General features: G+C 38.4%; 1 protein-coding gene across 11 annotated transcripts in view; it reads right to left on the bottom strand.

Moving 5' to 3' along the window:
- Positions 1–16111, bottom strand: part of ZC3H13 (zinc finger CCCH-type containing 13) — a 135337-nt gene that overhangs the window by 18706 nt on the left and 100520 nt on the right. For 5 of the 11 annotated variants that reach the window (XM_014535748.1, XM_014535742.1, XM_014535744.1 and 2 more), the window contains 6 exons: positions 12160–12351; positions 7938–8021; positions 7058–7592; positions 3837–3940; positions 2302–3501; positions 1146–1658 (listed from right to left, as the gene is read on the bottom strand). In XM_014535748.1, the coding sequence (XP_014391234.1) occupies positions 1146–1658; positions 2302–3501; positions 3837–3940; positions 7058–7592; positions 7938–8021; positions 12160–12351 (2628 nt within the window). The remainder of the gene's footprint in view (positions 1–1145; positions 1659–2301; positions 3502–3836; positions 3941–7057; positions 7593–7937; positions 8022–12159; positions 12352–16111) is intronic. The other 6 variants (XM_005861398.2, XM_005861401.2, XM_005861402.2 and 3 more) reach the window with 2 other exon arrangements.

Raw genomic sequence — 16111 nt, 5'->3', positions numbered from 1 at the left:
GAGCAGGCCTAAGCCAGCAGGTCGTTATCTCCCGAGGGGTCCCAGACTGCGAGAGGGCACAGGCCGGGCTGGGGGACTCCCCCCTCCCCACCCCCGAGTGCACAAATTTTTGTGCACCGGGCCTCTAGTTATAAAATAAGTATAGTAGAGTGCAGGGATGCCATAAAAGATGTATAAATAAAGCGCCATGTTAATTTTAAAGAGTTAAGACTTTAGCAGAGGAGGCTTCTTAGAATAAATAATCCATAAACTGGGACTTGCAGTTTGAGTTAAAAAGAGAAGATAAAAAAGGAAAACATCTATGAGATAATGAGAAAAGCAGGTGCAAAGAAGGCTAAAGAATGCAACCCATTCAGAGAATGCAGAGGCATGAGTCAGTCTGTATAGCAGACTGGGGGTGAAGGACAAAGAGTGATATTCCACACAGCTAAGGCTGGCTCTGAGTGAGCTAAAAGGCTGATGTGAACTGTTCAGGGTTCCACATTCTAGGAATGGGGAGCGCAAATAGTATTCTATAGTCAATCTGTCATTAAATGCCATTTCAGGTAGTGTTATTTTCATATATATTTCTTCTCAACTGCCATAGAAACAGAAACAATTAATAGTTTTTTTAATCCTTTTCAGAACCAAGAAGTCACTTCAATTTTTATGATTTCTTCCATTTTTTTTAAATATCTACAGACACTGCATCTAATAATCTTTTATTTTATTTAGGTTTATTTGAACTAAGTCTGCCTTGATAGTAATATGAGGAGAATAGATTTTGTTTTTCTTATTTATTTATTTTTTTTTAGGGAAAGTGGAAGAGAGAGGGAAAGACAGAGAGAAACATTGAAATGACAGAAACACACTGATTGGTTGCCTCCTGCACGAGCCCCGACCAGGGCCTAGGCTGGGGAGGAGCCTGCAACCAAGGAATGTGCTCTTGACCAGAATTGAACCTGGAACCCTTTGATTCACAGGCTGACGCTCTATCCACTGAGCCAAACTGGCTAGGGCAAGGAGAACACATTTTAAAAATACGCCTTATAAAATCTATTTTTCCTTAAAATAATGGAGTCAGTAGGTTACCTTTTAAAACACTGGTTTTCTATAAAATCTGAAAAGGAATGGAGCAGTATAACAGACAGTAAGGTGTGACTCACCTTCTAGACTCTCAGTTCTTCCAGCTTTATTTATATCTTCAAATCCCTGTATGGATGCTACATCTTTATCCATTCTTTCTTTATCCAAAGCTACAGAGTCTCGAGAAGTGCCTTCTAGGTCTCTTTCATGTTCAGTCTCCACTTTTGCTTCACTGCGTTTTACAGACTCTGCTTGAGAACTATCAAAAATTCTGTCTCTGTCTCTGTCCCTTTCCACAGAATCAGAAATTAGTCTCTCTCTTTCCCTGTCCACGTCTCTCCTTTTGTCTCGTTCTCTCTCTCGTTCCCGTAATCTATCTCGGTCCCTGTTACGCGACCAGTCTTTATCAGCATCTCGATCCCATTCTCTCTGCCTTGTATCTCTCCTCTCTCTTTCCCTGTCTCTATCGTGCTCATACCGATCACGTTCTTGAAGCCGATCTCTGCTATCAAATGACCCAGATCTTGAATGAACCTGTCGATCTGACTCAGGAGAACTTCTTCTTGAACTATGGCTTCTTGAATCCTGGCGATCTAAAATAAATATATCATACACAAAGAGTTAACATGATAAAATAGTAATAATATGTTTCATTTTAGGGTCCTTTAAAGTTTACAATTTATCTTTTTCTATATTTATTCCCACTATTCAAAGAACTCATTTAAGGAAAAACTGATCTCTCAAAGTGCTAACTGAAATATGTAAAACACATGTTTTCTTGTCTATTATCACTATAACCACAAAATAACTTCAAAGAAGTAAGTACATAAAATGATTACACATTAACAGAATCATCACTTCATTATCTGATCTCTTCTTATCCCCCTACTTTATTCTCTGTGGTCAAAAGAGAATGAACTGACTCTTGGAAGAGCAGAAAGGTTAAAATTTTAGGCATGAAAAAATGAGTTGAATACATAAGCCCTTTCACCAAGATATCCTACTAAAATCTTGATATTAAGCAGACTGACATCACTGAGTGTACCTTTATTATAATATTGATATTAATGTGGTAACAGGTAACATTTTGGAGGGATGGTTAAACTTCTATTTTAAGTTCCTTGAAATTTAGGACAGCGAGTGAAGTAATAAATTTAGCATTTACTTTAAAATTATAATTTGTACAAAATATGTTAACACAGGAAACACCAGCTAGATCATATTTCAATTTATTACCTGAAGAAGTACTTCGACTGGGTTCTCCACGCTTTAACTGATCAATCCTTGATTTTCTCTCTCCTGAGACTTCCAAGCTTTTTGTTTTTTCTCTGTCTCTTGAGCCACTATGCAGTACTCTCTTTCGACCACTTTGGTCATCTCCACTTCGATGGGCCGAATCACTGGACGGGGAACGTAGACGACCAGATGTATGACTACGATTACTCCGATTGCTTCCAAGGCTGCTACTCCTCTTTTGATCCACTGGTTTGCGATGTGATGCATCTTCTATAGTAACATGAGGTGCCTCTACTTTTTCGGCTCGTGTTTTATGGCATTTTCTATGAGAGTCTTCACTTGTATTGGTGGGGATGACAGAAGTAGAAATAGCGGTGGCACATGGGCTGAAGGTGCTGATAGCAGTAGCAGTAGTGGCAAGAGTAGCAGAAGCAGTCATAGTAGGAGCTGTAGCCACAGGAGGAGGAGGAGGGGGAAGGGAAGATGGAGAAGAAGTCCTTCCAGGAGCAGCAGCTGTGGCAGCATGCTCTGATTCTGTCAACTCTGCACGGTCAGGCACATCCTCATCAGACCAGTCACTAAACGCTGTATCTTCTTTTCTCTGAGGATCTTCTATAGTCAAATCCTTATCATTGGAAATTTCAACCAATCCCTCTTTGGTTGTTATAGGGGGAGTCCGGGGGCCTCTTTTCTTCTTACTCTGCTGGACTGCTTCTTCATCAGAAATATCAGAATCACCTCTGGATCTCTTATGTTTTTTTTCAACACTTTTCTTCTTCTGTCCTTTTTTTGGTGAAAATACTTGACCATCTTCAGATGCTGTCTCTGTGTTAGCCCTCTCTATTCCAACATCATCCTCTTTCTTTTTCTTAATAGGTTTCTTTTGAATTTTTGCTTTTTTCTTGTTTTCATCATGAGCTCCATCAGAAGTATCACGGTCTTCAGATGGGTGGTGTCCTAGCATGTCTTGTGCTCGAATTCTTGAGCTTTCTGTGATTTCTGTCTGTTCTCTCTGCTTATCTACAGAAGAAACTTTCTCTTTGAGCTCTTGCTCTTCATAGCGCCTTGAACTCTCTTTTCTTTCTGGTTTACGATCTTCCTCTTTCCATCTACCCTGCCTGTCTTCTGGAAAATGTGATGGACTGAGAGAATGAGAATCTTGAAGTCGTACAACCTGGCTCAAGAGTCTGTGTCTTTCATCTACTCAAACAGATAAAAGTAATTAAACTTTCACCAAATTAACAAACTTTCATGTAACATATAACTAATAATAAACCAATCTTTTATTTTCATTTTAAAACTTGAAAAATGGCAATCATTTTAGTAATACGGCTTTTATGCAAATAGTAGGAAATGATAATTCCATTGTGATAAAATAACTATTTCTAACATATACTTTACTCACACTGAAGACATTGAGGCAGCAAAAGAAAAAATTTAAATCTGAATCCATTACTTCCTACTAATGTCAAAGAGTAGTCTCATGGTTACAAATGAATATGAATATAGAAACACAGAAAACAGACTCTGCTTACTTTTATCATCTCCACTGTTGTAGTTGTCACTGTCAGGAGAATGTTCTCGTCGCCGCTTAGGTGACTGACGAGGGCTAAGACTCTCTTCATTTCTATAGCGCTTCCTAAGTTGGACAAACAAATGTAATTCATAAAAGTCTAGGAGTTGTAAAGAGATTTCTTTACTATGTTTTTTTTTTTACTATTATTTCTTCACTATACTAGAATAACTGTAGGATAGCAATATTGTCAGTGCTATATCATACAGTCAGCATCTTTAATAAAATGAAGAACTTCATTTGCTATGACTTACAATTGTAAACTTAAAAAAATACATAGCAACACATCTTCCTTTTTTCATTATACATGTAGAATCACTAAACTGAAAAGCACTAGATATAAATACTGCAAGATGGAAAGCATGCAGAAGAATCAAAATATTCACGAGCCCTCTACTAAAATTTATTAATTAATTTTATACTTCTATACTGTTGGGAAGCCAAATGAAAAAAAAAATATTAGCTTTAAAGTCAAAAGACAAGTTAAACTTGTAGCCATGTTACTTATTACTAGTATGCAACCGTAGGTATGTTCCTTAAAGTCGATGAATTTTAGCTTTCTCACCTGAAAATGGGGGAAAAAACAAGGGTCCATACCATAAAATTGTAATGAGGAATAAATTACTTATGTCGTAAGCCCAGTGCCAGGCATGTTATGTAAAAATTAGTTCCTTTTCTTTTCTTAGAACTAAAGCACTTGCTTGGTGAAAATTAATAAAATAATTCATATATTCATTACTTTTCTTGTTCTTCCACTGATTTTAAATGAGTAGTGATTCCTATCTCTGGGTACTTAGGTAATTCTGGTGTTTTCCTACATGTTCATTAAATTTTGACCAACTATTTTTTAATAACATTGTTTGTTAATAAATACTATGTTCAAAAGTTGTGACACATATCGTAGCACAGTTATTTCCTTGATAGCTCATTTTTATAAATGAGCAACCAGGTGGAGAAGGAGGCCTCAGATGTAGTATGACAATTTACAAACCCAACCTTGTGCAATTCATTATCTGAAGCACCGCCCATCTACAGGCAGTATACTTTCCCATTCTTTGAATCTAGGCTGGCCCAGTGACTTACTATGACAAGAGAATGTTGTGAAAGTGACGCTGTGTAAGTTTGGAGAGATAAGACTCAAGAGGCCTTGCAGCTTCTGCTTTTGCCTGCTTGGTATGTTTCTACCATCATATGTAAAGCAGAATTTAGGCTACTGGTGGATAAGAAGTCATATGAAGGAAAAATGAGATGGCCTATTTAAATGAGATGGCCTAGCAACTGCCAGACATGTGAGTAAGGCCGTTTGGAGTCATTCAGACCCAAGTGAACTGCCATACTGACTGTAGAAACATGACTGATCCCAAGTGAAACCAGCAGAACTGCTCTGCTGAGCCCAGCCAAAATTGCTAATCCACAGAATCATGAACAAAAAAATTGTTTTAAATTATGCAAGAGATAACCGGTACACTAGAATGAAGTGAAAATTTAAAACATGCAAAAAATAGACCTTAATTTCAAAATAATATCTACAGAAACGAAAGTAAAGTAAAATTACCCTCATATAAGTAGTTACTGAGGTCCTTATTAATGCTTGGATTGTCTAGCCACAAAAAACAACAACAACAACAACAACAACACACAAACACACACACACACACACACACACGAAAATTTTTGCTATTATAAGCAAAGAACAGAAGCATGGAAAAATATTAATCAAAGCATAAGACTGCATATTAAACACAAAATAGATTTCAGAATTTTAATATTAGAAAAGAGCTAAAGAGGTCAGAGGAGATACGAGAAATAATATGTATTGTGTGCTACATGTGTTAAAAGTAGTATATGAATTTTATGTTAATGTAAGATTTTTTTTAAAAAATGAGGGTGAATTATAGAAAATCTTGGCTGCATATTGAAGGGAAGCCAGGACCTAATGAAAGAGGCCTTCATTTCTGTGCTATGTTGTTTCTCCATAACCATAATCCATAATAGTAATGATGAAAAAGCCTAAAGCATGGAGCTGGAGTCTGTCTTTAGCAAGAGGCAAATATTATCTTTTTCTAAGATAATATTTTTTACAAAGCAGTTAACTTCCAATTTGGTTTTGTGCCTGTAAAATCTCAAAAACAACCAATCAGAATCCAAAGTTTTCATGGCCAAAGTGACTGGCTTGGTTCCCTTGTCTGCTCCTCAACTAATCAAAGCCCCAATACAGAGGGTTGCTAAGCTAACTGGTATAACCATGGGGCTGTCTTAGCCATCATTTGGAGAAAACCTTTCTGAGACTGGAACTAGCACAGAAGAAAACAGTGGAGGAATGAAGGTATACCATTCCTGATGCTTTGAGACTGTGGATACATCAGAACAAATGAAAGGTAACCCTAGATTTCCCAGATACTTGAGCAAATAAATTCATTTTAGTTAAAAAAAATAAAGGGGAGGGGAGGCGGGGGAGAGAAAATGCCTTCAAGTATACTTATGAATAAGAACACATTTTTGTCCCTAATTATCTCTATACTCCACATCTCAAAAGAGGATACCTCTCTATCTTTCGCCTTTTTCTAGCTCTGCAGTGGTTACAGAAATGCCCTCAGTTCTAAGACACTGTGAATGTTTCAGTAGCCTGGAAGTAGTGAGTCCAGATTTTCAGTATGCAAATCTCATGAAGAATTATTAGGAATAGCACAGGCAATATCTCTTGGTAACTGATCAACTCCATAACTAGTTATAAAGTGAATGTGATGGGAAAAAATTAAGTTTAATAATTTTATCACTTTTATGTTGGTTTCCTATTAAAAACAGTTCTGAAGTAGGTGAATAAGCTTATGTGCCATCAAAAATGTAAATTAAATAAGAATAATTAATTACAGCCCCTGGATTAAGAAGTACAAGAATGAAAAAACTATTATTTTCCAGACAATTCAAAAATTTTTAAACACAAAATTATATAATAAAATTGAAATACAGAAACGTGTAGAGAGGAAAAAAAATTAACAAGCCATTAGGGGCACACTAAAAAGCATTAAATAAAACGTTTTTAATTCTTTACTGAGATGTAACTTAAAAATCTGATTCACATCTCTCTCTCTCCCCCAATTTTTTTTGGGGGAGGCAACCAAAATTTTTGGTGGGGTGGCCTAAAAAGAAAAGAAAAACAAAAAACTGATTCATAACTCTTACTTTGATTTTCTCTCATCGTGTCCATCTCTTAGATTCCTGTCTTCTCGGACATCTTCTCGCTTTTCTCTGCGGTCCTCTCGTCCTTTGTCTTCCCAATCCCTCTGACGCTCTCGTTCTTTATCCCTTACTCTTTCTCTTTCTCTTTCCCGCTCTCTCTCTCTCTCCCTCTCCCGTTCTCGCTCTCTCTCCCTCTCCCTTTCTTCTCTCTCTCGCTCCCGTTCTTTTTCCCTATCTCGCTCCCTCTCTCTTTCTCTCTCTCGATCATGGTCACGATGATCTCTTTCACGGTCTCTCTCTTTTTCTCTTTCTCTTTCCCTCTCCCGTTCCCTAGCCCGCTCTCTTTCTAGTTCTCTTTCTCTTTCTTTTTCTCTTTCCCGATCCCGCTCTCTGTCTCGCTCTCGTTCCCGATCTCTTTCTCTAACTCTTTCATCTCTTCTATCATCCACTCTGTCTACTCTTCGTTCCTCTCTTCTTTCATCACGCTCAAGCTCGTCATTCCTTCCCTGATGTCGAATTGGTGAGCTTGGTCTTTGATCTACAATGAAAATCAAGTTTTGTCAGTGATTAATTTGACAGATAACCTATTGGTAAGACAGTATGGCAAATTTTAAATTTTATGTGTATAGGGTCACAGTGGCAATAAATATAAATCAGATACCACCTTTATATTTAATTTAATCATCCAAATAATCACCCCTAGATGTTAAAAAATATTTTTTCTTAAAGGTATTTTTTTTGCCCTCTAACTAACATGTTTTCTGCTCCCCATCAATCCCCCACCCACCTCCCACTGATCCACCTTTGACCTTTCTCTGCATGCTCCTTACCCTACCTCCAGCCCACTGCTCCAACCCCACTTTCTGCCATCTCTACCCTTCACCTCTGATCTTCTCTGTCCCCCCAGCAGGACCTGAGAACACTGGTGGCAAAGGATAGGGGCAGCAGGAGGTGTAGAACATAGGAGCTGAAGGAAAAAAAAAATTTCCCTCGTAAGTCACACCTCTAATTTCAGGCAAAAATATATACACATAAAAGTGCAGCTATTATGTGAGGAAAAAATAGTAGAACAAAACAAATATTTGTTGCTGCAATATCAATTTATCATAAATTAAAATATTAAGGGTACTGACACTTAGCAATCTTGAAATAATCAAATGTAAAAAGTGTTTCATATTCGTGATATATTTACAATTAGTAACTACTAATAAAAGTTTTATTTAATCACATAACTGATTACTCAGATGAAGAGCTGTTTTCTTAAAATGAGTTAATAATCTCATTACATTATATATGTACGTATATTTTTTGATACATAAATCATATAAACAGAGAAAATTAATGCATGATGCTCAAATGCCTAGTTGAGCAGGAAATTAGTCTGGGATCAAAAAATATATAATAAAATGGCATGCACTGTTCCATGGAGATGGCCACTTTCATATTATATAATAATATTTACAGGCTAATTATAAAGTCATACTATAATATGGCCAACAGTTTATAAGTGGCATATCTAACATCAACTTATTAAGCAGAATAATTTTAGGATATTTCTAGAAAAGGGCTCAATACAGTAATTTAAATTTCCTTTCTTACCATGTATGAAAGATACAAATTATCCATATATACTCATTAGAAGTTATAGATTGATATAAAAGTTCATAGCATTTTAAAACTAAAACAAAACCAAACCTTGTTCTGCCCCCTTCCTCCTTTTCCTCTTAAAAACACAGAAATTATGTTCCAGAAGTGTGTCAAAGTCATAGATGGTAAATACATTAGGACAGTAGAATTAGAATTCAGTTCTCTTAAGACCTTTTTTACTTTTTTTGCTGAAACTATTTAAAATGGTTTTATTGTATTACACTTTTGATTCCCAGATGCTATATGATTGTCTCAATTCCTGGTTTGGGGGTCATGGTAATGTCACAATGATTATAAAATGTTGAAACAAACTCAATACTGCATCTTATAGTAATAAGGGACTACTACCAGGGATGGGTAACCTTTTTTCTGCAAAGGGCCATTTGGGTATTTATAACATTTGCGGGCTATACAAAGTTATCAACTTAAAAATTAGCCTACTATATTAGGTCAAACATTTAACTCATCCCTAATGCCTGGCAGGGCCAGAACAAATGATTTCTTGGGCCTTATACAGACCATGGGCTGGATTTCCCCACCCTTGGAATAGACTATTTTACCCAGACACTATTTTGATGTATAAAAAGTATTTTACCAACCAAAATGACAATGTTGCTTACTTCAGAGAAAATAGAAAAAATATAAGAACACCAGTTTAATGTCTAAACTATCTTCTCTATGTTTCCCCCAAAAATGTGTTCTTTGAAGATGTGCTTCTCGTAATATATTTCCTTTATCTTAATGAGTAACATAACCATTCATCAAAGTTGGAAATCTCTGAATCCCATCATATTCAAGTAACCATCAATTTCACTCTCAAAATACTTCTTCTATTTCCTTTCTTCATCCCTACAGTTAATATTATTAACTCAGATTTTGATAAGCTCTTCTTAGATGTCTATGTCATCAATAGTCTAACTGGTTGGTATTCTTGGTCTTCAGTCTTTCCCCAGACTCTCTTATAGTTTTTGATGAAAACTCTGTTCTTCCAGCTGCTTAAAAGCAGTTACCTTATAAATAGTGAAAAGGCAATTAAATACAAAATTTTTAGCCTGACTTATAAGCCTGACAACCTGGTCTATCAACTCTCATCAATCTTTTTTCCTAGCTTCTTTCCTTTTCTACCAAATATAGCATACCTCTACCCTAACCTCATACTTCTTTATTACTTCAAAACATGTTTCTTTTAGTCTTGTATGTCTGCACATGCTGCACCCTCTCCCTGAATAGTGTTTCTTCCATTGTTCCTTTAGGCAACTCTTACTATCCTTCAGACCCTAGTTCAGATGTCCCCTATTTAGGAAGCTTTCTTGGATTTCCTCAGAATTCTGTTTGCTCCTTTATCTTCTCATAGAACTTTATATAGTAGTTGCATTTATCACACTTCAATTGTCTATTTGTACCTATTTAGGCTGTGAAGAACTAAAGGGAAGATTTAAATTCCTAAGCACAGAACAAGGTGCCTGGGTGCATCTCTAACCTCAACCTCCCTTAATCTCCCTACTGTCACCATACGCTAGTCACATTGATCTTCTTTCAAACTAGGACATATTAAATTTTCCCATGGCATATACTCTTCTCTCTGCACAGAATGCTTTTACCCTCAATCTGTGCAATACTAATGTCTCTTGTATTTATGCCTCTACATAAATATAATTTCTTTAAAATTTTTCATAAATACTCTATCTAGATTTAAAAAAAGCTCCATCTCTTAAACCTTTACTTCTATATTTGGGTCCCTTGTTTGTTTCCTTGATAGCACTGAATCACTGTTCCATTTTTTTTTGAGGGGTGGGGTGGGTTATCTTCACTTCTATTAAGTTCTACAAGGACAAGGGCTATTGTACTCTGAGAGCCAAGCAAAATGCATGGGGACTTGGTAAACATTTGTAGAATATCATTAACCTCAAAAATATATTTCTATCTCAGTTATACAAATGGTATTTGTTGAAATAGTTATGGTAAAGTAAAAGAGAAAAAGAACAGGCCTTGTAGTCAGAAGACCTAAATTTGAATTCCAGCTATGGAACTTATTTCTCTGTAATACTGGAAAAATCACTACCTTTCTCTTGGCCTAAATCTCCTAAATTACAAAACATGGATTTTATATCTACACTTACAAGGATATTTTAAAAGGATTTTACGATTTTAAAAAATATACATATGTTCTTTGATTTAATATTATAAAAGGATATTAAGTCAGAAAATATATATAAAGCAACTATCAAAGTTCTTGGTAACTTAATGCATGTGGGGTTTAACTAAATATAAAATTGAAACCAAATGCTATGCCATGAGAAAAACCTGAGCCAGAATATGAAACTAGAAAAAAAAAAAAAAGGAAAAAAACAAGGTATAAAAAAAGCATTACCAGGACACAGTGTTAAAGAGAGTAAAGAGAGGTGAATCAGTGTCAGGAAAGAAATAATTTCAGATATAAACACAGAACATATAAACTCCAGCCTCATCTGTAACTAAAGAAATCATACACATCATCTTTTAACCTAAATATTAGGCTTACCCTAACAAACTCAACCCAACCAGCACTGATTTCATCTACACTCCCCAAGTACATTGTGTCTTAGAGACTTCATTCATTCTCCTCTCAGTACTTCCCATATCAGTACACTGTATTACCTCTTTGATTCAGCTCACTGTGAAGCATCAATATTCAATTCTCTACTCCATCAAGTTTTATACTATACTAATCTCAGAATTACAGCAAACCTTACTTTAGTAACCAGCCAAGGTTAGTAAGACCTTCATAAAATCTTAACCATTTACAGCCCTAATATGTACAGGCAATAAAAGCTTGTTAAAGAAAGTACTTATTACCCTTCTTAAATGCCATCTAGTAGCCTTGCTTCAAAATTTATTTAAGAGATCACCTAATAGAGTAACAGAAAATGTTTAGATTAAGATATAAAAGAATCTAAAATTAGCTAAAGCAAGCATTACATATTCTCAGGAAAGAACATAAATAAAATGTTTCTCCAGAAAACCCCAGCCCTGTAATTATCACTTTTTTTGTTCCTCTACGGCAGTCTTTACAAAACTGTTTATCACTGCTAGTGAGGGAGTGGCCAGGATACTCAGATGAGAAAGTTTAAGTATCTCCTGAGTCAGAAATGCCAGAATGGTACCCCAAATCTACATTTTTTAAAGGGTTATGAGTTATTTGGTTAAGGTGAGAGACATACAACAGTGCACCTCAATTCTTTCAGTGTGCAACTACCTACACTGTTGCCCAACAGGTCATGGTAGCTAGTTATTTACACATTCTCCCCTAAACTAAGTAAACAAGAAAAGATTATATGAGTAAATATAATAGCTTCAAATGTGTCAACAAACAAAAATCTTAAAAGACATCATTCATTAAAAAGTTGATAACTATTTAAAAAATAATAATTTCTCCAATCAGTGTTGGTCATTATTTAATAATATTCCATTTGACAAACCTCTTTCTCTATTGTCACGACGGTCTCTTTCTCCATGTCTTCTCTCAAAGGAAGAATCTCTTGTTTGATCTCTATTGTCTCTTTCAGGATATCTGTCTCTTTCAGGATAGCTACTTCGAGTTTCCCAGCTTTCATGATAGTTGCTACTACTACTGTGACTATCAAGTTGAGAAGCTCTTGTGCCTCGGCTTCCTAAAAAGGATATTCACACAAATGTTTACTTACACACTTCATTCAACAAGTTTCATCAGTCACAATTTTTCCGACCAAAACCCATACAGATAAAGGTGTTTTACTTAATTCAAAAGTGTACTAATCATTGTTGAAAAGAATATTAGCTGTTAGATCAGAACACCTAAGTTGTCTTATGGATATATATTATTGCTTTGATTACAGTTTATGAGTGAAAACATTCCAATTCAGAACCAAGACACTTTGTTGACATTAAGCGGTACCTAAAAATTTACATTAAAAAATGTGGGAAATGAATAGTCATAGTAGCCTTATTTGTAATACCAAAAACTGGAAAGGACCCAAATGACTTTTAATGGGTGACTGGTTAAAAAAACAGAGGTACATCCAAACCATGGAATACTACAATAAGGAACAAACTACTGATACATGAACCTCAAGGAAATTATACTGAATGAAAAAGCCAATTTCAACAGGATACTTGCAGCATGATTCCATTTATGTAACATTTGTGAAATAACAATTACAAGATAGAGGACTTATTAGTGGTTGCCAGGGATTAGGGGCAAGGGATTTAGGCTGTGGCTATAAGGGGATAACACAGGGAGTTTTGTGATGGTAAAGTTGAATATCTAGATTGTGATGATGGTAATGCAAGGTTACACAGCCATTAAGGAAAACAGTATAGAGCAGTGGTTCTCAACCTTCCTAATGCCACGACCCTTTAATACAGTTCCTCATGTTGTGGTGACCCCCAACCATAAAATTATTTTCGTTGCTACTTCATAACTGTAATTTTGCTACTGTTATGAGTCGTAATGTAAATATCTGATATGCAGGATGTATTTTCATTGTTACAAACTGAACATAATTAAAGCACAGTGATTAATCACAAAAACAATATGTAACTACATATGTGTTTTCCAATGGTCTTAGGTGACCCCTGTGAAAGGGTCGTTCAACCCCCAAAGGGGTCGCGACCCACAGGTTGAGAATCGCTGGTATAGAGGCTCCTAAAAAAACTAAAAATAGAATTATCATATGATCCAGCAATTCCACTGTTGGGTATACGTCCACAGGAACTGAAATCAGGATTTAGAAGAGATATCTGTACTCCCATGTTCATTACAGCATTATTCACAATAGCCAAGAAATGGAAGCAACCTAAAGAAAATGTGGTATATATATACAATGGAATATTATTCAGCCTTAAATAAGAAGAAAATCTTGCCATTGGCGACATGAATGAACCTGGTGGACATTATGTTTAGTAAGATAAGCCAGACACAGAAAGACAAATACCGCATTATACCACTTATATGTAAAATCTAAAACAGTCAAACTCATAGAAGCAGTGAGCAGAATGGTGGTTGCCAAGGACTGGAGGGAGAGTGAAACAGGGAAGTATCAGTCAAAGGGTACAAAATTTCATTTGTACAGGATGATGAGTCCTAGATATCTTCTGCATGTTATAGTGCCTATAGTTAGTAATATGTACCAGAAACTAAAAAATTTGGTAAAGAGGGTAGATCTTATGTTAAGTATTTTCATTATACACATCCTATATAATAAAAGGCTAATATGCAAATCCACTGAACGGCAGAATGACTGGCCACTATGACGTGCACTGACCACTAGGGGGCAGATGCTCAATGCAGGAGCTGCCCCCTGGTGGTTAGTGTGCTCCCACAGGGGGAGTGTCGCTCAGCCAGAAGCTGGGCTCACGGTTGGTGAGCGCAGCGGCGGTGACAGGAGCCTCTCCCGCCTCTGCAGCAGCACTAAGGGTGTCCAACTGCCAGCTTAGGCCTGCTCCCTTTAGGGAGCATAATTAAAGCACAGTGATTAGGGAGTGGGCCTAAGCCGTCAGTCAGACATCCTCCTAGGGTTCCTGGACTGTGAGAGGGCACAGGCTGGGCTGAGGACCCCTGTCCCAAGTGCATGAATTTCGTGCACCGGGCCTCTAGTCTATATATATAAAAGCCCAGCGACCAGAACGGCAGAACGACCAGAAGGACCAGTGGCTACGACGCGCACTGGGGCAGCCAACCAGCCTGATCCGGGCCCCAACCTCCCCCTCCCTGGCTAGCCCGGCCCGATTGGCCCCCAACACCCTAATCGGGGGTGGGGCCAGCCGCCTACTGCCTGTGCCACCCTCCCCAGCTGGCCAACCACCCGAGGCCCCTCCCCCTGGCTGGCCCCACCCTCAGTTGGACCCCAACACCCCGATTGGGGGCGGGGCCAGCTGCCCAACCTCCCATGGCCCCTCTCCATGGCCGGCCTGATGGGCCCCATCAGGGCAGGCCGGCCAGACCCCACCCCCTGCATAAATTTGTGCACCGGGCCTCTAGTACACAAATAATGAAAAATAAAGAGAGCAGGATGAAATATTTTTGCAGGTGACAATTATGTTTATGGCAGATTTTGGTATATACTTATTTCCAAGCTCATCAAGTTGTGTACATTAAATGTGTATAGCTTTCTTTTCATATTTATAGCTTTATTTTAGAGATTTTTTTGTAATAAAGACAAAAATAGGTGATCTAGTCATCAGTAGTTTGACAGCTGAAATGAGTTAAGTTGATTGAAGCACATGGTTGTCTTTCTCAGAAATAAAACTAATTTCCCTAGGTATCTTGTAGCTCTTCATTCTATTGGGAGCATTTTAGGTAACCTGACAGAGAAAAGCTACGCACCGGGACGCAGTCCCTCCCAGCCGCAGTGTGCCAATTTCCCCAAGTCCATGCCCTCTGAGTACTGCAGGCCAGGTGCTGGCACTGGAGCCAAAGGGGATGCAGTTATTTCTAGGGCCTTCCCTCTGGAGCCGCCCAGGCAGGCATGCTAGTCCCAGCAAAGAGGGGTTGGGGGGGCGGGGGCAGCTAGAGGTGGGTATGGCCTGGGAGGGGCAGGGTCAGGCTGAGACTCAGGAATCCCTGCCCTCCTTACACGCCTCCCTACAGCCCAGACCGGCGTGATTGTGACATCACAGGCGCCATGGGGCTGGGGCCCTGGGAATGCCCCCACACCCCGGGGGTCAGCCACCCCCAGCAGCTGTGAGTGACTGCTCAGCTGCGCCTTGAGGATGCACACCTCGGTGGTCACCCGTGGATGCAACCTGCCCTGCACAGGATGGGGGTTGCAGGGCCTTGGGATGTTCCTTCTTCCCCCATTCATCTTGCCAGGTGGCTGGCACCAAAACTGAGTCGCGCACCAGGCCCCAGGGCGGGGGACTTCTCTGGGCAAGATGGGGAGTGCTTGCGTGACTTGCTGCTGTGGCACAGCTTGTCCCTGTCCCTTAAGCCCTGGGGAGCATTTAATTATGGCCTAAGGGGCACCATGGATACTTTAGGGAGGACTTGCCTAACAGTCTATGCAGGATTTAGTTTCCCTCTAATCCAGAGGTACAGAGAAGAGTAGCGTCCAAACCGAGGAGAAGGCGGCCTGCGAGGGGCGGAGCTCAGCACAGCAGGACCCCAGTGGGAGCTGTCTGTCTGAGTCAATATCCACTCAGTGTGGAAAGATGACATTGCACAAGCCCCACGTTGGGTGCCAAATCTGATACCCCAAATGGCAAGCTCGGACACTTATCATCACAGGTTCTTGTCCTATAAAGTTTGAAAAATAAAATTTGTAGACTAAAAGATTTTAAGCAAAGTGTAGAAGTTTACTGCAAGGGTATACAAACTCCCTCTGGGAAAGGGTCCCCTAAGGGGACCCCTCTGGGGAGAGTTCCCCAAATGGAGAAAAACTTGCTCTCTAAAAT

Source organism: Myotis brandtii, unplaced genomic scaffold, assembly GCF_000412655.1.
Source record: "Myotis brandtii unplaced genomic scaffold, ASM41265v1 scaffold15, whole genome shotgun sequence".
NCBI classification, from domain to species: Eukaryota; Metazoa; Chordata; class Mammalia; order Chiroptera; family Vespertilionidae; genus Myotis; species Myotis brandtii.
This window is presented reverse-complemented; position numbering and strand designations above follow the sequence as displayed.